The sequence below is a fragment of the Falco punctatus genome (assembly GCF_963210335.1).
Source record: "Falco punctatus genome assembly, chromosome: 12".
NCBI classification, from domain to species: domain Eukaryota; kingdom Metazoa; phylum Chordata; class Aves; order Falconiformes; family Falconidae; genus Falco; species Falco punctatus.
Genome location: NC_137592.1, coordinates 15,432,174 through 15,457,871, shown reverse-complemented (window position 1 = coordinate 15,457,871; position 25,698 = coordinate 15,432,174). Strand labels below are relative to the sequence as shown.

General features: G+C 36.2%; 1 protein-coding gene across 1 annotated transcript in view; it reads left to right on the top strand.

The window, feature by feature from the left end:
* Positions 1-25,698, top strand: part of KIF6 (kinesin family member 6) — a 157,520-nt gene that overhangs the window by 81,509 nt on the left and 50,313 nt on the right. Inside the window, exon 13 of the mRNA XM_080407896.1 lies at positions 19,592-19,694. Within this exon, the coding sequence (XP_080264022.1) occupies positions 19,592-19,694 (103 nt within the window). The remainder of the gene's footprint in view (positions 1-19,591; positions 19,695-25,698) is intronic.

Here is a 25,698-nt window from a genome sequence, read left to right as displayed (position 1 = left end):
AACTTTCACTGTCTAAGTGAGATTGATATCTTGGCATCCTTTAGGGTTTGTACATATCTTGATTTATTCTGTCTTTAAAGAAAAGGCAGATTCATGCAGGATTTTTTAATGAAGAGCTGGAGCATTTCGACTGCAATGCTATCTTCTCTTTGCATTGGTTTATACTTCCTGACATTATCTTTAGCTCACATTTTCAAGCTTGTTTTTTCCTTTTGCATTTATGAGGCTGCAGGGATCATTTCAAAAAGGAAATACTTGCAAACGATATCATATGAAATACAAATAAAACTATGTGCATCTAAAATGTCAATGAAAGGGATTTAAAAATAAAGTTTGAAATGCTAACTGCAATTCTCTCTCAAAATCACTGTCTTTAAAACCATGAAGTCAATGTGCAATTAACCTTTTATAATCCAGAGGATATCACCCAGAATGTCTCTAACTGACAAAGTGACAAAGAGATAAAAACCTTATCTTGAAAAGATTTTTCTTTTTGAAAGTGTCTGTGTATCTGTTTTCCCCAAGAATAAAACTAAATGTGTTTTCCAGTCCTTGTTTACAATGTATCTGCTTTCAGAGGACAAGCAGTAAGAGAACATAACCTTAGATGTTATTTGTGGTTTTGTGTTACTTCTGATTGATGAGTTTTGTCATGTATTCTGCAAATTTGTATGTCTGTTTTCAGGAGATCTCATTGGAGCCTTTTATATTTAAATTGCCTTAACAGCTAGCTTAACTTTTTTATACTTTCTTTTCTTTTTCTTAAGAATTTCAAAACCTTCTCTTACAGTAAACACAGCACAGAGAAAGCTGTACTGTGATAGAGAATTGTTTGGGGTTTTTTTCTTATGAAGTCCTTGTCATATCTGACTGCTAAACTGCTGAAATCACTCACTTTTCCTGTGAGGCTTGTATTCCTGAAAAAATAATAATAAAAAAAATCTAAAAAATCATAGCAATACATCGAAATAGTACCTAGACATGGCTGTTGTAAGGACATGTTCCTGTGCCACTGCAAAAACAGACAGCAGCAACCCTCCCTGGGGACAGAAGTGCTCGAAGTATCTGCATCAGTTTCAAGGTCAGATGCCTCACAGGAAGGTATAAAACTCCAACACCAACAGCTGTTTCAGTAACTTGTGGTTCAGTTTGCTTTCTTGCTGATGTCTGCTACTTAAGAGTTTAGCTGCAGTGCTAAAGCACAAGACTGAATATTTCTTCCAGTTTTCAGTTGCTATGATGATTCTATATATGTACCTGGCCAATCCCCTTCTGGTTTCTTAAGGGCCATGTGCATATTTAAAACAATAAGTACTTTGACATTTATGACTATATCTTTTAAATGCTTGTTTTCTGGGCACAACAGCTTCCACCCCATCAAGGCCTGATGATCAAAACATCCATATGGTTTAAAGAGGGTAGCACAAGGTATCTTATCTCCCACTCTTGGCAGGGGGTCTAGAGTCTGGGAGTGTAGCCTTTAAAGCTAAGAAGGTTAATCACAGAAAGGGTAAGTGCTTAGAAGGTGAGTAGGTCCAAGGCAGTCATGAGATTCATTGTATCATTGCATAACCAAGCAGGATTTATTGTCAGGGCTTCTGTACACCACTAATGCTGTTTTAATCTTTGAGCGAGTACATATAAGCATGTTGTTATTACCCTATAATATCAGTTGGACCTCATCACGTATTGAACCTTAATTTAATGTTTTGTTACTTTGTGAATTAGTACATGCATTTATCCTTATTTTTTTTAAAGGCAAGTTTAAGTCAAAAGGATCTCTTCCCCATGCTTATCTTCCCTCATGAATCATTGCAGGTAGCTCTCATGTGTTGTTCTTAGGCATGTCTTTGAATGAATTTGAAGTTAAATAAGGCTGGATATAAAACTTCAGGTCTTTCTCAGGGTAAAAAGGCCCTGATACAGGTTTCTGAACTTTCTGAGTACCTGCTGAATGAATTTCAGTAAGGACTGTAGATTGGAATGTGACATGTTTGATTTTGATTAAAAAATTTAACATATGCTTCTTTGAGATTGAGATTTAAATGAGGATTAACACATCCACCTCAATCCAGATGATTATTATGCAGCATTATGGGAACAATGTGAAGAACTAGTCAGAGCCTACAGTACCACTTTTGCTGGGAAATAGATGAGGAATAAGAGAGACTGTAGGTTGGAGGTTAGCAAGATCTGAGCTACTAGGGAATGAAAAGTGAGCCCAAGAGAATTATTGAATGGAAAACGGCTAAAGAGAAAAGACAGTAATACGTGTTTTGAAATGACACGTACAATGAAACAACAACAATAGTTGGGAAATGACTGCTTGTCACCCTTAATTAGCTGCTCCCCAAAAAGAACTGAAAGGTCAAAGACAGGGGCCTGATGTGGGGCATGTTTTAGATTTAATGGAGCTTCATTAAATCAGGCAGGCCGTAGGACAAAGTTACAATTTTTAACTGCTGCATATCTAATTGTAGTCCCTTAGGCAATTTTTTTAGTTTTTAAGATAAAGAGGTTGGTCTGGAGTGAAAGCAATCAGATTAATAACAGATTACTTTTTCCTTTATAGATACTTTTAATCACTTGCTATAGAAAAATTATGTTGTTACGGTCAAAGACCTGACTTTGTCATAATGCACATTGTGCAGGGCAAGGCCTGGTGAAACACCTGTTAACAAAGTTCAACAAAATATAATTCAGCCATCAACAGCATTTTCAGTTCATCTGATGAATATCATGTATATGATGCTTTTCTGTTACAGCAGCCCATGTGTTTGTTATAGACACTTTCTCATAAAATTTCCCTTTTCTCTCTGCTACTGAATGAGGTGTAAATAGCGTCAATGCCAAATGTAACAATGACTATGTTATGCCATGTTCGAATCAATGGTCTCTTTGCAGACTTTCCATGAGTTACTCTTCACAGTGCATTCACGTGCTAGGCAGTACAGAGAGAAGAAAGGAAAAATAGCAGAATACCAAAAATGGAATAATATCAGGTCATGGATGAAGTAGTTGGTGTGTTTGTTGTTTGGAACCTGTTTGATGCTATTTTTCCTGACAAATGTAAAATTGAATTTATTATTACTGAACTGTAATACTTTAAGCAGTCAAATATATAACACTGGCATACAGTTCTAGAGCTAAATTGAGTTTTTGTGTGGCTGAATGGAATGCCCATCTTGGTTGGATTGAAAAATGTCATAAGGCTTTTTTTACCCAAGCATTTCTGCCAAGTGCGTACAGGAAGTGGCTTTGGCAGTTATATCCAAACAAGTAACTTCATTTCCTGGAATCTGCTTTTTTGCAAAATGTGGTCTTTAGGAAAGAAAGTGTAAAGAGGGATGTTAAGGGGTAGAGGAAAGATCACCCCTAAAAGCCTCTAAAAAGAAGTTTGCTCTAATTGTCAAACTCCATTTTTTTTCGAGATATAGTCACAACTGCATCATATAATTTATTTTTCAAATTGATGGAGAGTAGATGTTGTCAGGTATAATTATTAGTTGAAAATGAGACATAAGTTGATGTAACATTAAACATATTCTGCTAAAAATATGAAAATGTTATCTGGTTGGTCAGGTGCTATTTTTTTATGTGATTGCAAATTCATCTTTTTCTAGTCTAACTTCCTGGATTTAAATAGCAGTTTGGTTTTTTCCTTCTCTTTTTTTTTTTTTTTTTTTTTTTTTTTTTTCCCCCTATTTTCTTAAGGTTGCTATCCTGAATACTTCAGTAACAGTGGCTGCCTATAATATAAGTGTAGCCTTCATCTTCCTGTGCTCTTAATCTTAGGGTCAAATCGTAGATTTTTTTCAGAGGCTTGAAAAGCAGTAGTTGAAAAGCTGTTTTGTAATCAAATGGTTTTTTAAAGGGTTATTGCAAATTAGGGTCTATTTCAGAATTGCTAATAGGGAAAACAGTGCATTGAAAAATGTAGTAGCAATGAGTCATACTGTGATGCATCAGATGGGAATCTTGAAAAAATTACCATTTTATTATAAATAATATTGCAAAACCCTAAAGTTTAGCGAGAAAAGTAGAATACTTACGACAGAAGAAATCTTAGTGTCAGAAAAAAAATGCTACAAAGTTCACAGGTGGTGGAGAAATCAGAATATATCTTTTAATATTAGATTTAATTGGATACTAATAGAGAGAAAATATATGAAGCTACTTAGTATAACTTGATTTATGTAGATTTTTTTTCAAGTCATTAATGGTTCTTTTAGTGGATGAAGAGACAAGAAAAAACACTTTGGAAACACAAGTAAAGTTAAGCAAACATTTTGTATACCGTTCCCAAATGGCAAAGGCTGTGCTTGCCATGTCATAAATAGCAGATGCAGTAAATGTAAATGGGGTGGAAGCTTTGCCTTTCCCTTTTTATTTTTTATACTTCTTTCGATATTTATTCTTCATGTAATCATATATAATTTGGCTTTGTAATGTTCATATTTCATTACTTACACAGAGAAACTGCACGCAGTTGTCTTATTTGCAGTATTGTTCACTGACTACTTGTGCCAGTCTTGTTATTCCTAAAGAAATGAAACTTCTTAGTAAGAATATTTCCCAAATAACGTATGAGCTTCTGTTAACATTTGCTTTTGTATGTTTCTGATTTTTTACTGAATACTTGTGATAAAGTGTATTGTCTGACTGAGGTTGTTAGCTGGCTTGGAATCTTATTGGGTTTTGTTTGCCATATTTTTCCTTCATTTTCACTATTGTTTGCATGCTTCTACTGCTGTGTGGACTTAAATTATAAATAAAAAAAATCAGCTTTCCATTGCATTGTAGAGGCATTGAATACATTGCATTGAATAAGATCCCAGACTGAGAAGCAGGGCATCTGGTTTTTATTTCAGTCTTTATAATTTACTAAGTTTGTGAACTTATACAAGTGACCTCATCTCTCTGAACCAGTTTCCTCAACTGAAAAATAAATTAGGGTGGCTTATCTTTCTTGATCACTTTGAGACTTCATGTTCAAAGGCCATCTTTAAGTGCAAAATCTTGTTTTTCTAACATTGAGGAGCAGATGAAATGATTTGTGAAAGTAAGACAGTGAATTAGAAGCAGAAACCAATATAAAACCTTGGAAGTCTTGACTCTTATTTTCAGTCAGCATAACCGTGGCAACACAGTTCTTGAAATTACTTCTCTTTATTGATAGCTAATTTGTTTGAGAAGCTTCGTTGAAAATCTAGGTTATGTCGGCTACTTAAAATTCTGTGCAAGCATGGGTAAGCGTTTCTATTTATAGTATATTTGATACTGTAAATTCTAAGAGTAAGCTGCATACAAATTATTTCATGCAAAGCTGTCTCCACTTGCTCAGTCAAAGAAAGCAAAGTACTCTAAGAGAGCTGGGAAAGTTCTGAGTGTTAAAATGATGGGGTTTTTATTATGAATCCTTTCTTTTACAATACCTCCCCGCTTTGATCACCTCTATGCCATTTACATCCAGCTTTAGCTCTGGGGAGAGATAATTCTAAATATTTCAGAAATTTCCTTTAATCTTTAAGCATACAGAGAGAGATAGTGACATGAGTTTGAATAATGGCCAGTGTTTGGATACTGAAGGAGAATGTCTCAGTTTTGTATCAGGAGCATTAAAACAACTTTACAGAAGGGAATACTAGAAGAAAAAGTCAGAGTCCCAGGCAGACATCCTTTTGATTTTCAGCAGGATTATTTAATTAACAAAAGCCTAATACAAGAGCTCATGGCTCTAAGATACAGCATGTTTAATAGTGAAGTAGGTTTGTATGACAAGGAATTTACATAATATATTGTCCCATTTTGATCTACAGGAAAACAAGCAGTTTAAAGCCATCAAATAAACATACCATACATGGCATTCGGGAAGAATTATGCTATTTTTCTAGTGAGAGTCACTTATTTCAACAGATTTCCAAGGGGTAAAAACACTCTTAATTCTATGTCTTGACATAAGCAGATTTAGATCTACGGAGGTTATTGGTGCAAAAATTATCTGTTGATCCTTTGATGCATATTAATCATAGAGTTCAGTTGGTTACAAATTTTGGTTACAAAGGAATTGAAAGAAGCAGGAATTCAGTTTCACAGTGGGAATTCTGCCAGTCTGAAATGGAATTTCACTCAAATAGTTTACATGACATTGGGTTTTTTTCAAGTGAAGTTCCCTAATCGAGCAACTGAGACCACTGAATTTTCACCAGAAAACCTCCACTGTATAATGTGTCAGAGAGACAATAGGGGAGTCTTGTCTCTGTGAGCCATCAGCTTTGCTATTAATATCACTGGGTCAAGAATGCCATCAGTTTTGATTAAACCAAGGGGTTTTCCACTTACAGAAACAAAAAATAAGTAAGATGCAGGAGAAGCCAAATTACATGACTCTTTTTTTCTTCTCAGTTTTAATACAATAGAGTTATTAGGCATCATAAGAATAATTACAGTTTTCTTTTTCTCTTTTTATGTACTGTGAATACTGTAGTCAGAATAACAAAAGCTGACAATAAATTAGTAGGAGCAGACTGTAGAGAACATTTTAAGGATGTGAAATGTGTTGCATGTTGTAGCACAATTGTATACATGTTTTATAAAAGAAAAAAAATTGTATTTTAAATAACGAAGGTTGCCTTCTAATATTATAGACTTTTTTTTTTAATTTTTTTTACTTGTTCATTGTCAGGAGGGAAAAAGATTTTGCATCTCCATGCTTATCCATGTGTGCATGTATATATGTTAGCTGTCTTTCTGATTTCTATGAACATTCCTGGGGAAAAAAATTCCATCACACGTTTAATTCGCAAGATCAGGAATTTAGCTTCTAAATTAATTTACTTTCTATCACCAGTGTTGAGGATGGCAAAACAATGTGTAATTGGGTAGTGTAGGTACCCTTCTAATAGCAAATGATCTGTAACTAGTATAATCTTGCCAAGGCTCATAGAATTCAAATGATAATATATGTTTCTATAAATAGACATCCTCCAATAACACAAAAAGAGAAATGGTCAAGAAGTTGCTAAAGATGCACTGGCAGGTCTCTGGAAGACATTCTGTGAATTATTAATGCAAATCGATGTTGCCAAATCCTAGGCTTTATTTTACCACACTGCAGTATCAAATTGCTCTCTGACATATTTCTTGAGGAATGATTAGTGCACATAAAGGCAAGGAATGACTATTTTGCTGAATGTGGATATTTATTGTTATGGCAGCAGGATTTACTGTTAATGGGATAGACTACATCAACCCTAAGTGCAGGGTAGAAGGCACTTCCTGCCTCTAGGGACAATTTAAGACGGGAATTTCATCAAAAAGATTAATTAATTTTACCGTGGTGAGGTTTCAGGGATTAAATTTGGAGTTAAAATGTACACTTGTTTCAAAATGGTATTTGTAAACCTTGACATGATTATTTTTAATGTTTTCTCTGTGGACAGAAAATAATGTGGATAGCACAGATCTTTTGGTCAACTTAGCAGTAATTATGAGATCTCAGCTGTCTCTGCCTGTTCATTCTGCCTGTGGTAAGACAGAAATTAATTCTCTGCAGTAGACCTGCCCTCAAAGAAGCTACCTGAATTGTTCCAGTTGCCCAATATCCATGGTGGGATTTCACCTGCAGAGTATGGGAGACTGGGAATTTACTGTCCGGTAATTTTACAGTGCTCATTGCTTTTTGACTCAAAGCTCAAAATATAAAAGTTTATTTTCATTAAGTAGTAGCCTCTTTATTCAAATCCATTATGATGTATTTAACATAAAAACCTCACTCCCAATTTTTGGCAGCAGCAATAGTGTAAGCCCTGCTCATGACCAGTGTCATCCGTGTGGTGCTTTCAGTGTGTTGTATGCCTGAGGTTTTCAGGTGGAGAATTAATTTTTAAGGAATGCATTCTGCTTGTTTCCTTTCTGTTCCTTCTCCCCTCTGGGAGCAGTACTGTGGTTACACATAAAAGCTGTTCCTCATTCACCATGCTAGAGTGGGTGTGTCATGCACCAAAAATAGATGTGCAAAGAGAAGGTCCAGGTGAGTCCCCGGACTGAAGGGAAGAGGTGCTGAGATCTGGCCGCAAAGGGCTAGACATGCTGTGTAGTAAAGAATGCTCCATTTTTAGCTATTTCAAGATGACATGACTACTAGTGGGGAGCTCTCACATTCAGTCTTATTAATTTTAAACCTAGAGATACCTATATAATTGAGTGGATGTTTTCACAGTAGTATTGGAAACCAAAGATTCTATTTAAAGTGAAGTTTTGTGTTTATTTGTGCAATGCAATTCTTTTATCTTTTTTGCAATGATGCACTTCAAAATGTACCGCAGTGAAGTTTGGGAAAATGTCAGACAGAAATTACACCAATGCTGAGTTAAAAATAAGTTTCCAACGGGGAACGTAACATTCCTTTTTAAAATTATATCTTCAGTTTTAAAAGTAAAGTGTTTAAAGTATTGCTTCTAAATCAGATGGGTTGTTGAAATCCTATTGGCTGGTTTTTTTCTAGATGTTTCTGTCTTCTGTGAGGAGTGCTTGTGCCAAGAGGAATAAACAAGGATATTTGCTTGAATTCCAGAAATACTTCTGTAATATTAATGAAATGTCTCAAGCATTTTTTATTTCCTTTAAGCAATCTAAAGTAAGGATACCACAAAAACATAATTATTACCACACATTACTTTTAGTCTTATTACTACACATTACTTTTAGTCTTGAAATATGCAATGAGGTTTTTGCTTGCATCATTTTGTGTTTACATATTTGTCCTTATACATAGAAAGTCCCAAATTTATCACACAGAAGTTTTCAGAGGCCTTTAGCTGATGCATAGGAGTGAGTGGTGCAATACTAACTTTCATTGATCCTCATAGCACTTTAGCTCAACTTCCTTCCATCCTCCTTCAGTCTGAGCAGACATTTAGGTGTTAGGTTTCTTTTTAATTAACTCAGTTTTTTAACTGCACAAAACAGGAAGTTATGCATTTCGAGTATTCCATTTATTATATATCAACACTAAGAAAATAATACATCCACACAGTTAACATTCTGCAGCTGTTCTGTGGCTTCACAATGACAATTTTTAATCTCTGTTGTTGTAAAATTGCCAGAGAAAAAATACTGTCATACTTAAACTGAAGAGGGATATCAGTGAATACAATCAGATGATAGGAATTCTGTTGTCACACTAGGAACTTAGAAGCATATAAGTAGATATTTGGTACCAAAAATTAATGTCTTATTAATTTATAACCAGAAAGAAAAATCACCTTTCAATGGCTTAGCTGTCATAGAGTTTGTTTTCAGTTAAATATATGGTGACAAAGTCTGTTTCCATCCAGTGTACACGATTATTTCTCTGCATAGGTTGATATATTAGTAAAGTCTGATAACATTTTTATTAAAATGCAACTTTTCAAAGTTTTTTGTAAACTGTTGTGTAAAGAAAACCGCGGATCTATCTTAGAATTTTTTGAGCCTTAGCTGTATTGGAACAATGGTAAAAGAAGCTGGAATTTCTCTACCATGCAATCCCACTTGCATCTAACACATGGCTCCTCACCAGTCTTCCTTGAGATTTTTATAGGTACATCTCTTCCAGCTGAGGTTAACTTCCCTGACTGTTCATAGCTGCCAGACTTCCTGCTTCTGTCCTATCCACCTTTCTGGGCTTTATTAGGCTAGCAAAGACTTACCATTTAAAATACATTGATAAATTTTGAGTGAAACCAGTTAGGGAGTACTCACATGAACAATTCTGCTAGCCAGTGTGGCAGAGGAGTGGAGATGGCAGGGGGTGGAAGTAGATGATCTTTATGGTCCTTTTCAACCCATTCTATGATTCTGTGAATGGCTGGAAAGTTTTTTTCAGAACTTTTTCTTCTGTGAAATCACAAAAGCAAAATTCTTCAGCAAGCACAAAATGGAAGTGTGATATATGTCCATGGCTGGAGTTCCCATGTAGAAAGGATATTTTTATACATGAAGAAGTTATGACAAATAATACAGGAGTTTGGGGCTTTTTGTTTTGGTTTTGGGGTGGGTTTTTTGGTGGTACAAAAAAAAAAACTCCTCCAAAAGGATCATTCTGGAAGAAGGAATACATGATTTTGTGGATTACATAGGCAAAATAAGATAAAATCAAATAGCATTAACTGCAAAGTCATGAGTTTAAGATGTAATGAAAGAATTGTTGCTTATTAGCTCAATTAACAAGTCATGGGTAAGATTTCATTTAGAATGTCATGTTTACATGTAAGCACCTTGAATTAAATAAAAAAATCAACCTGAGTCAACCAACTCCTTAGGCTTACTAAAATGCAAATGTTGTATAACACCAAAGGCACAATGTACTTCATTCCATAGAAAATTCAGCGACTCACAGTCAGTGTAGGTGTTTCAGAGCAAGTGGGCACCTGAGCAAAGTCACACAAGTGTTCTCTAAACTTCTGCTATTGTAAGTGCACAGAACTCCCATTTTGACTATGCTGAAATTCTGGAGTTTATCATATGCCTAGAAGTCCTCAGTTCTGAGAAAACTAGTTAAAACTCCTGAAGGCTCCATTTTGTGTGTATATTTAGAGTATAATTAATATACATTGACTGCTTTGACCTGTGTTATTTAAAACGTCATCAACGGCATGAGAAAGAGGGGATGCTATCTGTAATTTAACAGTTACAAGGCTTGTTCAGGAAGGGAGAAAATGCTTCTTCAGTAGCTGAGTGCTTGAAATTTAGTGTGGTCATTCCTCAGGAATAACATGTGTTATTACTTTTTTAAATCTGGACAGTAGTACACAACACGCTACCATGTTCATCCTCAGAGGCAAACTCCAATAAAGCTTCAACACAGAGAGAATCAAAGTTCATTCTTTTAGAGTTTCACTCTTAATTGCTAATTGTCAGCTGCCAAAAGGAATAAGCAACAGGACTGGTAAACCTTGCTTACCTTGAATGTACATAGATAGCAAATTGTAAAATTAATTAATCTAGAGTGCTGACTGGTGAGAAGACATAGGTTACCATGGGGTGTATCTCATGGTTTCTGCTCTCAAGTCTTTACCTCAGCATACTCTGTTCTTTTGGTGCTGGAGTTCCTGCTGAAAAAAAGAAAAGACCAATTTCTCATGAAGCAGGTCCTGCACTCCTGTATTTTATAGCATAAAATATTAAGGTAGCCCCAAGCTGGCACTAATTGATGGTGTACCCGCTACAGACATTTTTTTTACTTGTCTACCTAAGTTATAGTGCATACAGAGTTCTACTTCAGAAAACCTCAGTATCTTAATAAAGAATAAAGCTAAAATTTAATCTGAAATTAAAGGTACAGTATGTTTCCAAAACCAGACTGATGTTTATAACAAGTCCTTTTTCCTCTGCTAAACTGCTCTGGAAATGAAATATGCCTCTTTTGTGGTTTATGGTGTTACTGGCAAGACTGATGGTGGAGATGATTCTCCAGGCACCAAAAATACATGCAGATCTCTACAGATGTCCCTAATAAAAAACTTCACTTGCATTTGGTCCAAGGTCTCATGACTCCATTGTTGTAGGTTGTCATTTGGTAGATCTCTTAAAACATTCTTATCCCACCATTCAGTATCATTTTTCTAAAATTGAGAAAGATACATGCAAAGGGAGAATTTAAATACCATATCAATCACTCAGCATAGAACATGTAAATTAGCCAAATCATGTTGAGAATATTCTATCTTTTTGTAAATATGTTGGTCTGGTTGAAAAAGGCAGACAAATTTTTGAACATAAAAGACCTTTTTCATGTCTAAAACAGAAGCAGCAAATGTTGCTACTGCAACATGACAAATACATGAAGGATGTCAAAACATTTACAATTAATTTGCTTTTACTCAGTTGTAACTGAAACCTTCATCTTAAGCACAGTAGTCTAAAGTCGGTAGGTGACTCATGCCCTGAGTCTTATAACTGAAGGCCCTTTCTTATATTTTGTAAAATTTTTACAACTGCATCAACTGTTGCAGGGAACAGATTTAGGCTCCTACAAAGAAAGGGAAATGCACAGTTCATTTCTTATATCCAATGTTTATTGTAAACTGCACAATCCAGTATAAGGTATATGTCCTGTTTTATGAGAAGTTATCTGAAATGTGTGACCCCAGCATAAGCAAAAGTGAATCTTATTTATTTAGAAGTGGCAGCACTGTTGGGTGGGTCTCCTAAAGTTCTTGTGGGTTTGCTCCATATTTTCCTTTGTATCCACCCCCTGAGCTTCTGCCAAGCCTACCATGCTTCATTTCAGGCTCTCGCTTTGTACCTACTAATTAAGGACTTTCAATGTGTGTATGTATTCTACAATCAAATATGATCTCACAGGCAGTTTAAAGAAGTAAATGGTTGCAAATAGCAGCTGAAAATTATTTTTTTTTCTCTTTTGAGACATATGAGCTGTCATACATGAAATGTAAAATATTTTCGCAATAATATCAGTATCAGAACATGAGAAAAACTTAGTTGTATCAATAGATACACTACTTCATTCCTCACTGCTGATATCTGGAAACGTTTTGTTCATGCCAAGTAGCCTCTAACTCCAGCCTCGGCTATTCTACTTCCACTTTGAATTTGACAACTCTCCTGTCCATTGCGTCTTTAAAGAAATTATAAAAGCATAACTAGGTAACATAAGAGTAGAACCATAGAACAATTTAGGTTGGAAAAGACCTTTAAGATCATAAAGTCCAACCGTTAACCCAAGACTGCAAAGACTAGACCGTGTCCCTGAGCACTGCATCTGTGTGTTTTTTAAACACCTCCAGGGGTGGTGATTCCACCACCTCCCAGGGCAGCCTGTTCCAATGCTTGAAAGGAAGAATGCTATAAATCATTAATGCTAGTGCAGATATTCTACAGCATCTTGAAACCATGCCATGTAATCTGAGAAATTATTAGAATATATAATTAACAGAAACAGAATAAGGCTAAAAATGGTCCTATTAACAGAGTCTAGCACATCCTGGGAGAATATGTGCTCTGTCGTGTGAAGGTGATGACGGTATATTAAATTGCTATTAACAATTTTATTTTATCCTGTAATTCTCACTGGCATTGTGCTTTGCAATGTTTGACAGGTAGAAAAACTAGTATACTAATGTTCCAGAAGATGCAAATGAAGGCAAGAAATTTCCATAGTTTCAATCTTTTCACATTGAAATCACTGTAAGGTTTAATATGGTGTCAGATTTATCAGTAAGGAAACTGACATGTCAGTAAGGAACTTAAAATTGCATTTCTGATTACATCATTAGGCATTAAAGGCCAAGTGGCTTCTTTTTGAAAAGTAGAGCTATTAAAAACATACGGCTGGGTTAATATGAAAAATACTTTTCTTACCTGTACTGCTACCTGAGATTTCTTAAAATAATGAAACTGAAGGAAGTCAACTTGATTAAATACAGCTATCATATCCCATTTGGAGTTTCGTTGTTGTTGTTCTATGATCCTGGAGAATCTTTAAATAGTCAATTTCATCTTGTTTTAAAGTTGATACTTCATTTAACCTTTGATTTAAAAATACAGATCAATATTTCCCTTACTACTCCTGCACAGGAATATTAATTAATGTAAAGAACTACTCCTAATGGAATTCTTGTAGGTGGTTGGTTAGAGGGATTTTTTTGGAAGCATTCCACTTGAGCTTTATCAAAAACGACTTTTACAAAGTTTAAATTGTATTTTTATTCTTTTATTTTAGTAATCTTAAAGCAATCTGATTTTTAATGATCACATATCCTCTAACAATATTCATTGTAATAGAAATGGCACTTGTCTTTGATTTGTGTTTAACACACTCCTGTACAAGTTTGTTCTTTGTTGTTAGGCATTTGCAGTGTTTTATTTAGTGGTAGTTTGTCTTCTGTTTATAAATTATTTCAGCATATATGGAATAGTTTGTATTGCCAACCCAATAATTTTATGTGGATAAAATGATGCCTAGGTAAATGTCTGTGGACCAATTAACTCAAGGGTTTGAACAGTAGAAATGTTCACTTGTGGAGTGCAGTCTGACCTGCCTAGATCAATGATGTTCAGTCCCACAACAAACGGCTCATAATCTCAATAAACTGTTCTTTTTGCCCTCTTCCTCTCCTGTAAATAAACAAAGAAACTCCGGAGGCAGAGAAATTGAATTATGCCAATGTTTTATTTAATTCATTGACTCTGAATATTCTGGTTTTCCTTTGAGGATTTCGACTTTCCCAAAAAGTATGTTTTGCAGCTCAACACCACAGGGGTACCATGACCAAACCTTGTTTTATGTCTTTCCCATTTTTGCATTGCAGTCTAACGAAGGTAGCCATATGTAACACACATGCTTTTCATGAAGAATTTAGATGTTCCTTGCAGTGGGAAAGTATTTGTTGTATATTGGGTTGTAGTTTCTTTTCCTATTTCTGAATATTTGTGTTTTGTTGATTCATCATTCCCAAGATTTGTTACATCTACTTTTTTTCCATTCTGAACAGATGGCTCTGATATCTTGGGGGATCCTGGTAAAGAAGTAATTAGTTATGCTTACATGCAAACACTTCTAATACCTTAATCCTCTTACAAAGACTTACCAAATACTTTTACTTTAGCTTCATTTGGAAGTGTCCACAGTTCCTTTGTTCAGTTTGCTAAGTAAAAATATATAATAGCATGAACAGAATGATAGTCTTTATAAGCATGAAGACACAATTCTTGTTAGCTGCCATGCTAGAATTCTTCAGACAACCTTTCCTTGAATGAGAGCTTCCCTTAAGCCAAGGGGACTTTTGCTCCTATTGCTTTCAGTGGAAGGTTTTACAAATCTTATTTGATAGAGCACTTGGTAGGAATGGAAAGACAAAGTCTTCTACTGTGAAAATGTAGTTTCTGCAAAACAGATGTGTGGGCAGATAAGTGGACAGATGCCTTTCTCATCAGAACACATGATCAGAATAGCTATTCCCAAGACTTTGCTTTTGTTAACAGTTTTAATGTTCCTCCCTCAGAACAGTTCAATTTGCAACTTTTAATTCTTCTTTCCTGGAGAGTTTTTTTCCAATTCTTGTTGCAGGTTAAACTGGCAGCCTCTGGCATAAGGGCTGCTGGAAACCCTGTGGAGCTCTCATACCAGGACCAAAGTCTGGTTACAAGGTGTGGTTTTGAGGAGACACTGTGATTCTGTTTTCTGACCGAGAAGATACCAATTTCATGCTATTGTTTGACAGATTTTTCTGAACTTAATTGAAGAGCAATATAAACATTTTCTGTGGGTTTCACACATTAAACTTTATGAAGGTCTTCTCTCTCTAAGCATTAAAGCCTGTTTCAACAAACCAACCTAAAAAAAGAAGGGGGCTGGACTCAGCACTCGGGAAGTACCGCTTCCAGTTTGAGCACTCTTTAGTCTTTATGAAAAAACACTGCAATAAAGTCCTTAAACGTTGTCCAGTATTTATAAACTAGGATCCCTGAAGAAAGCTGCAATGGTATTTGTGGGTGTTGGATAAATTTAAAAATCAGTGTGATTATTTAAATATGTACAGCCATGTTTGATTACTTGTGGCAACAAAATAACATCTAAGTTTATACACTTGCATGCTCTTACCTACTCAGATATAGTCCTTGAGTAATCCCAGTGGATACTATTTAACTTAAAAATAGCATTCAGTCCTGTAATTTCTCTGCTGGCAGTTGAACATCCAGTGCTACGCTACACCCTACATGTTCCTTTATTTTCCTAATTAAAGTTTGTGAGGCACTAAACAGTTGTTGTTCAGGATGGCTGTAAATAGCATTTTTGTACGTAACAGCATAGAATAAATGATCTGTAGTCAGTGATAGAATAGGGTGCATAATATCTGCCAGGAACTTTGCTGATATGCAGGCTTCTAGCTGCTGTAGGTGTACAGCTGAGTCTTGAAATTGCTTTGATCTTTTCATGTCACCTCAAAAAGTAATCAGCCACATCCAAAAGCCTTATTACAGTTTTGCTCTGCTTGTTTTGATTTATTACTGATTTCAAGAGTTTAGCCCATTTTCAATACTACAGCAAGCTTTCTATTTCTTGGTCATTTCAGATCTTGTTCAGAGCTTGTGAGCCATCATTTTCATTCTGCTTTCTGACTTACCCAAGTTCTGTGGGACAGCTGTAACTTGTATATTTTATGAGAGGAGCCTATTGAACCAAAACTTTTTGCTTAATATGAAAGCTGGTGGAGGACACTGGATAGAAGTACAGGCTGAAATCAAACATTCAATGTGAATGTTCTTAAACATTCAAATTCAGGGTGCAGATCAAACCTGAATTTCCCCAAAATTTCAGATGTTTGAATTTGCTATAAATAATGTTGGGTTTGTTGTAAATTTCACATTGTGAGTTGGACATATTTGTAGATGGTTTAATATTAAAGCTAATTTACACAACCTAACAGGAAAAGTATAATTAAAATTAAGTTGATACAAAATTTATCACTTTTTAATGCAACCCTGTCAACTGGGATTTCATGAATATGATGGCAAGAAAACTTTATGCTTTTTCCAATGATCTGAATTATTTTTATGGTAATGATTATTCCAGTTCACATTGTAATGACTTGATGACATGTGTTTCCTGGTTCTCATCCTGTAGGATATGATGATTCTTCCTTAGATAAGAATTTTCAAATGTTTATTTTGTAACATAATGCCATGGTATTAAAGAAGGAGAAGAGAAATTGTTTGGCCTCAGAGTAAAAGAAATTGTTTTCTACAGGTCTAACAGTTTTAGCTGAACTGTTCCACTACCTTGCCATAAAATGTTTTATCATCAATAGTTTATTCTCTCAATTCTGCTTTTAGTCATATCAAGTATATATTGCTATACATAGGTTTCAATTTACAGCTAGAAAGAAACAGAAATTCAGTAATAACTTGTTTTAAAACAACATGCAGTTTATTTGTTTGAATTAGGCCCAGGAGAAACAGCATGACAATAATGTTAGTTCACCTTTGCACTTGGAGGCCATCTGAAAGAAGGCGAAGCTATTTATGCAATTATAGATTATTTAAGGAAATGGAAACAGCATGATTGAAGATACAATGTCAGCCATGGAGAAGGAATAATCTTTATTACCGAACAGAATGAAAATACAAGCCTTCCATCAAGTTTCCAATGTTTCTTGCCGTTCTTTACTAGTATTAACGTTACTGTATTCCCTTATTATCATCCTGAGTGTCTCCGTCATTACCCACAGGCTGCAACATTCTTCTGTAGAGTTTTATGCTCGTATTATACTGGTTTATAATCCTAATGGTCCTTTTTAAGCTACTTTCCTTAGCTACCATTTTCAGATTGTAGTTGTTTACTATTTCATATATTTCTTTGTTTTCTTAAAATGGACTGGATAAACAGAAAATTTCCCCTTCCCAAGAGTTCGGGGGGGTTATTTTTGTGTGCTTTGCTTGGCTGTACAAATCTGCTGCCTCTTAATGTAGAGCTGGAAAATTATTATCAGATTACCTTTAATTTTGGTTGATGCATTTCTGCCAGGCAGAACCAATAATCACTGTAATAGTTTTGTTTTCCAAATCTACTTCTGCTGTTTTTACTTGTACTCTCAAAGGCAGCAACATTGCCAGAAGGGTTAAATACTTTACATTGTAGTGTTATGTATGAGCAAGGGCTTTTCATTGTTTATTTTAGGCTCAGCCATGAATTTCATCTAGGCTTTCTGCACTTAATACAAACCTTTTCTGCAACAAAAGCAATTCTAGAGGGTCAATTCAGGCTGCATATTAAAATTAGTGCTAGTGATGGGATGAATGTCCTATAAAATTCTGCTTGCAAAGCTGCCTGTTTTTCTTCAAGGCAAGCATGAAACATGAACGTTCTATTTTCAGGTCATCATCACAGAAAAATGTATTTTCCTAAATCCACTTGCTCCTTGAATCACACAGCAGTAAAGACTGCCCTGTATCTTTCTTTGATTTTCTTATTCAAAAAGGGTGGAGCATTTCTGCATGTTTTGCCATTCAAACATTCCTGGTCGTTCTATTTTCAACTCAAAATTTTTAAATTAATAACAGATGTGCTGATTCTTTTGACTGAAACAGAGGGTAAATTTTTCTACCATATTTTTATTAAAGTTTTTTAAACTTTTACTGCTTATTGAACCCAGAGTACTAGTTTTTGTTACCAGCCTTCACTGTAAACAGCATTTTACACTGCAGAAATCTCACTGAAGTCAGTTGGAGGTAATCCTGATACTGTAAGTATGATGAAGGGCAGCAGAACGTATTTGGAGTGACTATAAAATGCAGCTAGACTATAAAAGAGCTAGACCTCAATAAGGTGTAGCATCCCAGTATTGCATATCCCAACCTGTTACAGGCATGTTTTGTTAATGTATCATCCCCACTTACACCAAAATTGCAAAGCAGGTTGCCCAGAAAATAACTGTCATACATGCATACATGTTATTGGTAATGCTGGTCCATTGGCACAAAATGTGTAGAAAACTCTTGTGCAGCAGAACTCCCGGGAAACTTTATAGCTCTTGTGCACAATGGATTTGGGGGTCTCAGTAGGTGTGAAGCAGGAAGGAATGTTTGTGAGTAGGACACAAGACTCTAGAGGAAAAAAACCTAAGGAAGATCAAATTCCAGTTTATGGAACAGCATTTTGATGTTTAAGTTGTGACCATGAGGTTGAATTAAAGGTGGAGCTATTATGAATTTGTCATACTGCTTTCTGCTCCTGAATAATCTTTATTACTGTAATGTTTTTATGTGCAAATCTCATCCTTTCTCCTTCCTTATTTGTTGACATATGAGTACTTGTGATAACACAGATGCTGGTATAATCTTTCATTCTCCTTAAGCTTTTGAAATTTTTTTGTTAATGATAATACAGGTGCATGATTTCTCACTTGAATCTCTAGGTCATCTAGCAACGAGAACTGATAAATAATACAGACTGTAATACTTTCCGGTAGTGATTTTTAAAAAGATTTGAAGGCCAAATAGGTCTTGACCTTCTGGTGCGCAAAAGGAAACAAACACCATGTTGAACATGTAAAAGGCAGTATACAACCATTTTTGTAGGTAGAATACCTGCTTTGCTTAAAAGGGGGTGAAAAGCATTTGCTAATATATAATTGAAGAAGCTTGGGGTTTTTTCCTTCCAAGAATACTGAAAATATTCAAGGTATGTTTAGGGGTCATTATGAAATGGGAATGAAAGAAATACCAAAGCAAATTGCAGTTTGCTGCTGTGAAAATACCTCTGATTCACACTTAAGAATATTTCACATATTTTAAATTTTTAAAGTTTGGTTTTTACTTATGAGCATTTCAAGTTGTCTTGAGAAATTATACAGTTCAAACATTCAGACTTTAGAGAAGTGGAGTGAAATTAAATTTATTTTTCAGTTAATAGAAATCTTTTGTCAAAAATGCTTTCCCATTGACGGAACAGTGAACATCATCTGGGTGCTTTAAGACCCCTGGGCTGAATTGCTATATTTATCTAAATAGGAGTTAAATTAATGCAAATTGTCTGTCTTTTGATGAGACTGAAGTAATTCCCTTTTTTTTTTTTTTCTTGGGTCAGGAGGAAAGATGTCACTTGGATGTCAGGAAGCTTTTGAAGTCTTCAAGCGGGACCGTGCTGACAGCATAATCATTGAGGACAACAAAAAGCTTCTAAAACAGAGGTGAGTATTACAGCAAGATACAGCTGGAGGTAGACATCTGAGAGTTCATTTTGAGTCTGGGTAGGAATGCGTAATTTTACACCAGACATCCCAGGCTTCTGTAGAGAACTTGATACACAAGCTTTTCCTTTTCTTACTGAGGATATTTCATATTCAGAAGGCACAGAGTGGTGACAGAATAAAAGTCTGGATAGAACATGAAAGTGGCATGAGGAATCTTAGTGCATATTTCCTCTGGTTTTATTCATCTTTTCTTCATAGCCATGTTGAAGCAATGGGGTAATAGTATTCATGATCATGAATTATCTAGAGGAAGTAAGATCCATGTGACCGAACCAATTATTGCAATTACTTCCATTGTCAGAAATGCTTTACTGGCTTCAGCACTGAGTTGGACAGTAAGCTAGGAGATGTTTAACATGTGCTTTTGTCTGTTGTTCCTAGCTTGTTTGCCAAGTGATTTTAGCTTCTCTCTGCCAGTTTTGCACTCAAAAAACAGAAAAAATACTTTTCTCCTCCACATTAAATGCTGGCAAAACATTTCAAAACCTTCCAGTGAAGATGGTGGTAATAACATAACATTGAAAGCATCGATTTCCATAAAGCAGATTTTAATCATCTTGGAAATTAATCCACCAACAGTTGTCCATGTCGATTGAATAACAGTACTGTTTCAGTGTCAGTTTTTCAAGTATTAATGTGCCATGTACTCCAAGAAAAATACAAAATTTTGAGATTGGAGATGCCAAAAGCAGTCTCTCAGTCAACTCCTGTAACTAACATTTGCCCTAACAGGGGTTTTTGTTTGTTTGTTGGGGGGGGGGGGGGGTTGTCTTGGGTTTTCTCCTTCTCCTGCTTTCTTCTGCTTTTTTAATAACATAATTTTCCCACTTAGTAGGCATGAAAGACATTGTTTTCAATGTCATTGAGTCTTATACTCACCTACTTCCATGAAACTGAGGCAAGAAATGTTCTCCACATCTCTGTGACTTATTCAAGATATTGCTATTTATCACTTTCCTGAACTGGTTAACTTTCTGCCTGGATCTATAACTTGGCCACAGGGACACAAATTGCCAAAATATTAGATGTATGTAAGAATTTATCCATGTAAATTGGATATTTAATGATGCCTTTCTTCTGATCAGTGTATCAGATGATGCCACATCACTGCACCATCACTGCACAAATAATTACACTGCAATCATTTCTGGCGTTGCCGTCAATTGAGCAGAACACTTCATGGTCACAACACAATAATGGGAGCAATACAGTTCTAAGCCATGCCCTGTGTTTCCTCTAGTTAATCACAATTCTTCCATATTTTCTGTTTTATATTACTATGATGCAAACCGGTATTTCCTTCTGGTTTCAGAACATGTAATAGAGATGGGCAGAACCCACAAAGTTTGATGCCAGATTTGGTTTCCCTAAAGGACAGAGATTCAAACTAATGCCTTGAGTAACCCCTTTTTAATATGCATCAGCTGATTGTTGAAATCAGTACTAGTGTGAATGCTGATATGCTGGAGCAAGACAGTTTACCCCTGCCATTTGCAGTCATTTTTAGCAAAGATGCCTATAGCTCCAAGTTTACCAAATTAATTAGAATGGATTTATATAAAGTCAAGTCTGTAATTTGGAATGCAGCCTCTGAACTACCAGTTAGACAAAAGCTCTGTTACCCAGCCAGTGTTCAAATTGCACAGGAAGAAGTGTGTGGACACCACATGTTTAAAGATTACCATAACTTCCCTTTATATGTAGGCCTCTCATGTTAATAATTTTGTTTGTAGTTACATAACCACTTCTGTCATACCACAGAGAGTATTTGGTTCACAAATTACTTATTTTTAGCTGTCTTCTTTTTCCTTTGGGTATTTTGGGTAGATTTTCTTGGCTTGCTAATTATCATAGAATCACAGAATAATTTGGGTTGGAAAGGACCTTTAAAGGTCATCTAGTCAAACGCCCCTGCAGTGAGCAGGGACATCTTCAAGCAGATTAGGTTGCTTGGAGCCCCATCCTTGAATGTTTCCAGGGATGGGGCATCTACCACCTCTGCACAACCTGTGCCAGTGTTTCACTGCCCTCATAGTGAAGATTTTCTTCTTTATATCGAATCTAAATCTATCCTCTTTCAGTTTAAAGCCATTCCCCCTCGTCTTATCACTACATGCCTTTGTAAAAAGTCCCCCTCCAGATTTCCTGCAGGCCCCTGTTAGGCACTGGAAGGCTGCTGCAAGGTCTCCCCAGAGCCTTGCCTTCTCCAGGCTGAACTACCCCAGCCTTTCTCAGCCTGTCCTCACAGGAGAGGTGCTCCAGCCCTCTAATTACCTTCTGGACCCTGCTCTGGACCCACTCCAACAGGTTCATGTGTTTCCAGTGCTGAGGGCTCCAGAGCTGGGTGCAGTACTCCAGGGGGGTCTCACGAGAGTGGAGCAGAGGGGCAGAATCACCTCATTCAGCCTGCTGATTACTCTTCTTTTGATGCAGCCCAGGATACTGTTGGCCACCTGGACTGCAAGTGCATGTTGCTGGCTCATGTCCAGCTTTTCATCCACCAGTACCCCCAAGTCCTTCTCAGCAGGGCTGCTTTCAATCTCTTCATTCCCCAGGCTGTATTGGTACCAACACCTGCCCTGAGCCAGGTGCAAGACCCTGCACGTGGCCTTGTTGAACCTCATGAGGTTCTTGAGGACCAGGACACACTTCTTGAGCTTGTCCTGGTCCCTCTGGATGGTATCCCATTCCTCAGGCGTGTCAACTGCACCACTCAACTTAGTGTTATATGCGAACTTGCTGAGAGTGCATTCCATCCCACTATGTCATTGATGAAGATAATAAACACTACTGGTACCAACACAGACACCTAAGAAACACCATTTGTCACCAGTCTCTATCTGGACATTGAGAATTTTACTAGTACCCTCTGGATGCAACCATCCAACCAATTCCTTGTCCTCTGAACAGTCCATCCGTCAAATCCATAGCTCTCCAATTTAGAGAGAAGGATGCTGTGGAGGACTGTGTCAATGGCCTTACAGAAGTTCACATGGATGGCATCTCTGGCTCTTCCCTTGTCCACTGGTGTAGTCATTCCATCACAGAAGTTCACTAGGTTGGTCAGACAGGACTTGCCCTTGGTGAAGCCATGGTGTAACTCAGTACCATCTTTGTATTTTAAAAGTGGGGAAACTTATATAGTTAAGGATAATTTCTCTCTGAAGCTCATTTACTGACTTACTGTTCAAGTGAAAAACAATAGATTCACACTATCCTATTAGGACAGTTGCCTATGGGGAGTGGCACATTGAAACAGTGATCTTCTACAGCTTAGTTTGCTGGTAATACGAAGCAATCCTTTTTCAGTTTTCTTCTATACATTAATAACTGCTGCACTGCTTAAAAAAGTCTGTGTTGATTCCCAGGCAGAATCCAATTTCTGCAGTTTGGACTTCTTATACTTAACTTCCAGAGAACTAAATAATATCCTGTTTCTCAATGCAACCATGTCCTCTTAGCACTGTTTCTCTGAGAAGGAGAAAAATGCATCTCATTTTCTGGTGAAATATACTACCAAGATATCTTCCCAGCTGAGACACTTCAATCTAATATTGCATACTGTACGAAGCTTTTAAATCCCATCCTAAACAATATTTCCAGTAGTAAAATCCTACGGAGTTTACAGATATAATGTAAATCTAGTTTCCATTCTGTTATTCTCCATTATTTTTTTCCACTTTCTCCTTTCATCGCTTTCTGTGTTTCAGATGGTTAGCAGCTAACTTGTGTTTTCAGTATCTATGGATGAGTTTCATGGAAAAGATGAGTTTCACTTTGGTCATTTGTTGTAATTTATAGTAATTAAAAATGAGTGAATGTTCATTTAATTCACTAAATGTCTCCATTCTGTCATTAGACAGCCTCTGAGTTTGTGTTGGTTTACATTATGAGTTGGAGTTTTGTTTTTCAAAATATTTATTTTTTAATTATTGGCATTTACATTCAAAGAGTGAAGTCTTTGCAAGTACGCTTGTTCCACTAAAATTAGTGACTAAGTTCACCTTGGGGTTTCATCATGGAATATTTATTTTGTAGGTAATAGAAGCCATGATTTGGCAACTTCAGCCTTTCTGTGGAGTGGTGTCCATGTAGGATACACATGAACTCTTTTCAGCTAACAATATAATTGTTCACTCATGACTGTTCATAGCAATACCACCTTTATGCAAAATAATGCCACGTTTTTATTGGAGTGTCAGAAATAGCTTTTCCCCTTTCAATATTAGAGGCAAATCTTCTGTATTTATCTGGTTTATTTTATTTGACTATGATTCATAGTCACAGATGGAATTTTTTGGACTGTCATAAATTAATGCCAAATTTCAGTTTATGTTATTGTGCCAGTTTATAAACTGTGGTGTTTGAGAAACAGATGCATGGCCCATTCCACTGTTGGCAGGAACCTACAAATAAGGTCTGGATAGATAGCTGGCTTCAGCTTGTCCTGCTAAATCTCTCTGTGAACATGAATCAGAATGAATAATCAGCAGGAGATTTACCTCTGGAATTACTAAGGAATTGATGAACTTAGTATTTGGCTCATGGGAGCTGAGGGAAAGAAAGAGAGAATTGCTTTCGGGTGTTTCCCTTTGATCTTTACACAATCTTCGAGGCCTGCTTGTGTGCTCTAAGACAACATCAATGGAAAAAAACTTATATAAAAGTCTCACAGATCATTCAAAGGCTTCTGCCTTCTCTATGTAAGAAACAGTAAGTGCTGAGAAACCCTCCAGCTCCAGCCATTTATTAGCCTTGTTGAAATCAGCCTTGAAAGAAAATGTTCATGAGCAGGTAGGAATGCGGGCACCTGAAATTCTAACTTGTTCCAATTTTACAGAGAAAAGGACTAGCTGAGAAGGGGCAATTTTCCAAACCCCACCTCCCCAGAGGAAAGTCTTATTTCTTTACTCTGTTTTGCCATTGTTTGACTTAGACAGATATACAACTCGTGGATTTCCTCAGTTACTTTGGCTAGACCAAGACTCTTCCTGATCAGCTGAAGACTTGTTTAACAATTAAGTTTTACAGTTCTGCACCCACATTCAGCAAGGTTCAACTTGTACACATTCGAGTAACAATTCAGAATTTCATGTCAAGCCTAATGTCCTACACAAATGTCACAATGTAGCAAATCATCCTACATTTTAAAATAATGCCATTTAGACTATTACAATGGATATTTCCTTGAACAAGCCTCAGTTCTGTCAGAGACTCTTGAGACTTTGCCATTGTACATTGAATTGACTGTCATTATTTTTACAGCAGAATATACTTGGCATCTGAAAGCCTGATATGTATGCCATTTGTCATCAATAGTTTTATATAGTACTGGGTTGAATAAGTGTAAGAGAATAATTATGACAGCGACTGCTGTAAAAGATCAGAATACTACAGAAAAAAAAGCACAAAAGGAGAAGGCATCAAATTCTAGCAGACTGCAGGAAATGTAGAGAATATAAGTGAATTTGGAAAGCTCTGTAGACAGCTGTTTTTCAAGGATCTGCTTAGATCTGACACATATTTCACATACCATGTGAAGATCTGATTATTTAAATATAATAAGGAAGTGGTCATTGAATTAATTTGGAACCTGATGGGAATTTCACAATTTAAAAAAAACTGATTTCCAGTTTTGATTTGAGGTCAAGCTATTTGCATACTACAAAAACGGAGTTTCCAAAGCCTGATTCATTGATTTATTTCTATCCTTCTCAGCTTGTTTCTTGCTTGCTACTTGCATATCTTCATGTGGCTAGCTTTGGCTTGTCTTGGTATTTGAGCAGTAGCTGAATATCATCTGAAAGTCTGCATTTGCATAAGAACTATCTGTAGAAGAAAAAAATAATTTAGTTTTGTCATACTTTCTCATATATCTGTTTGAGAGGTTTCTTGGTGACTGGGATGTACATTTTCACACAGCACAAACAGCAGCCATCAG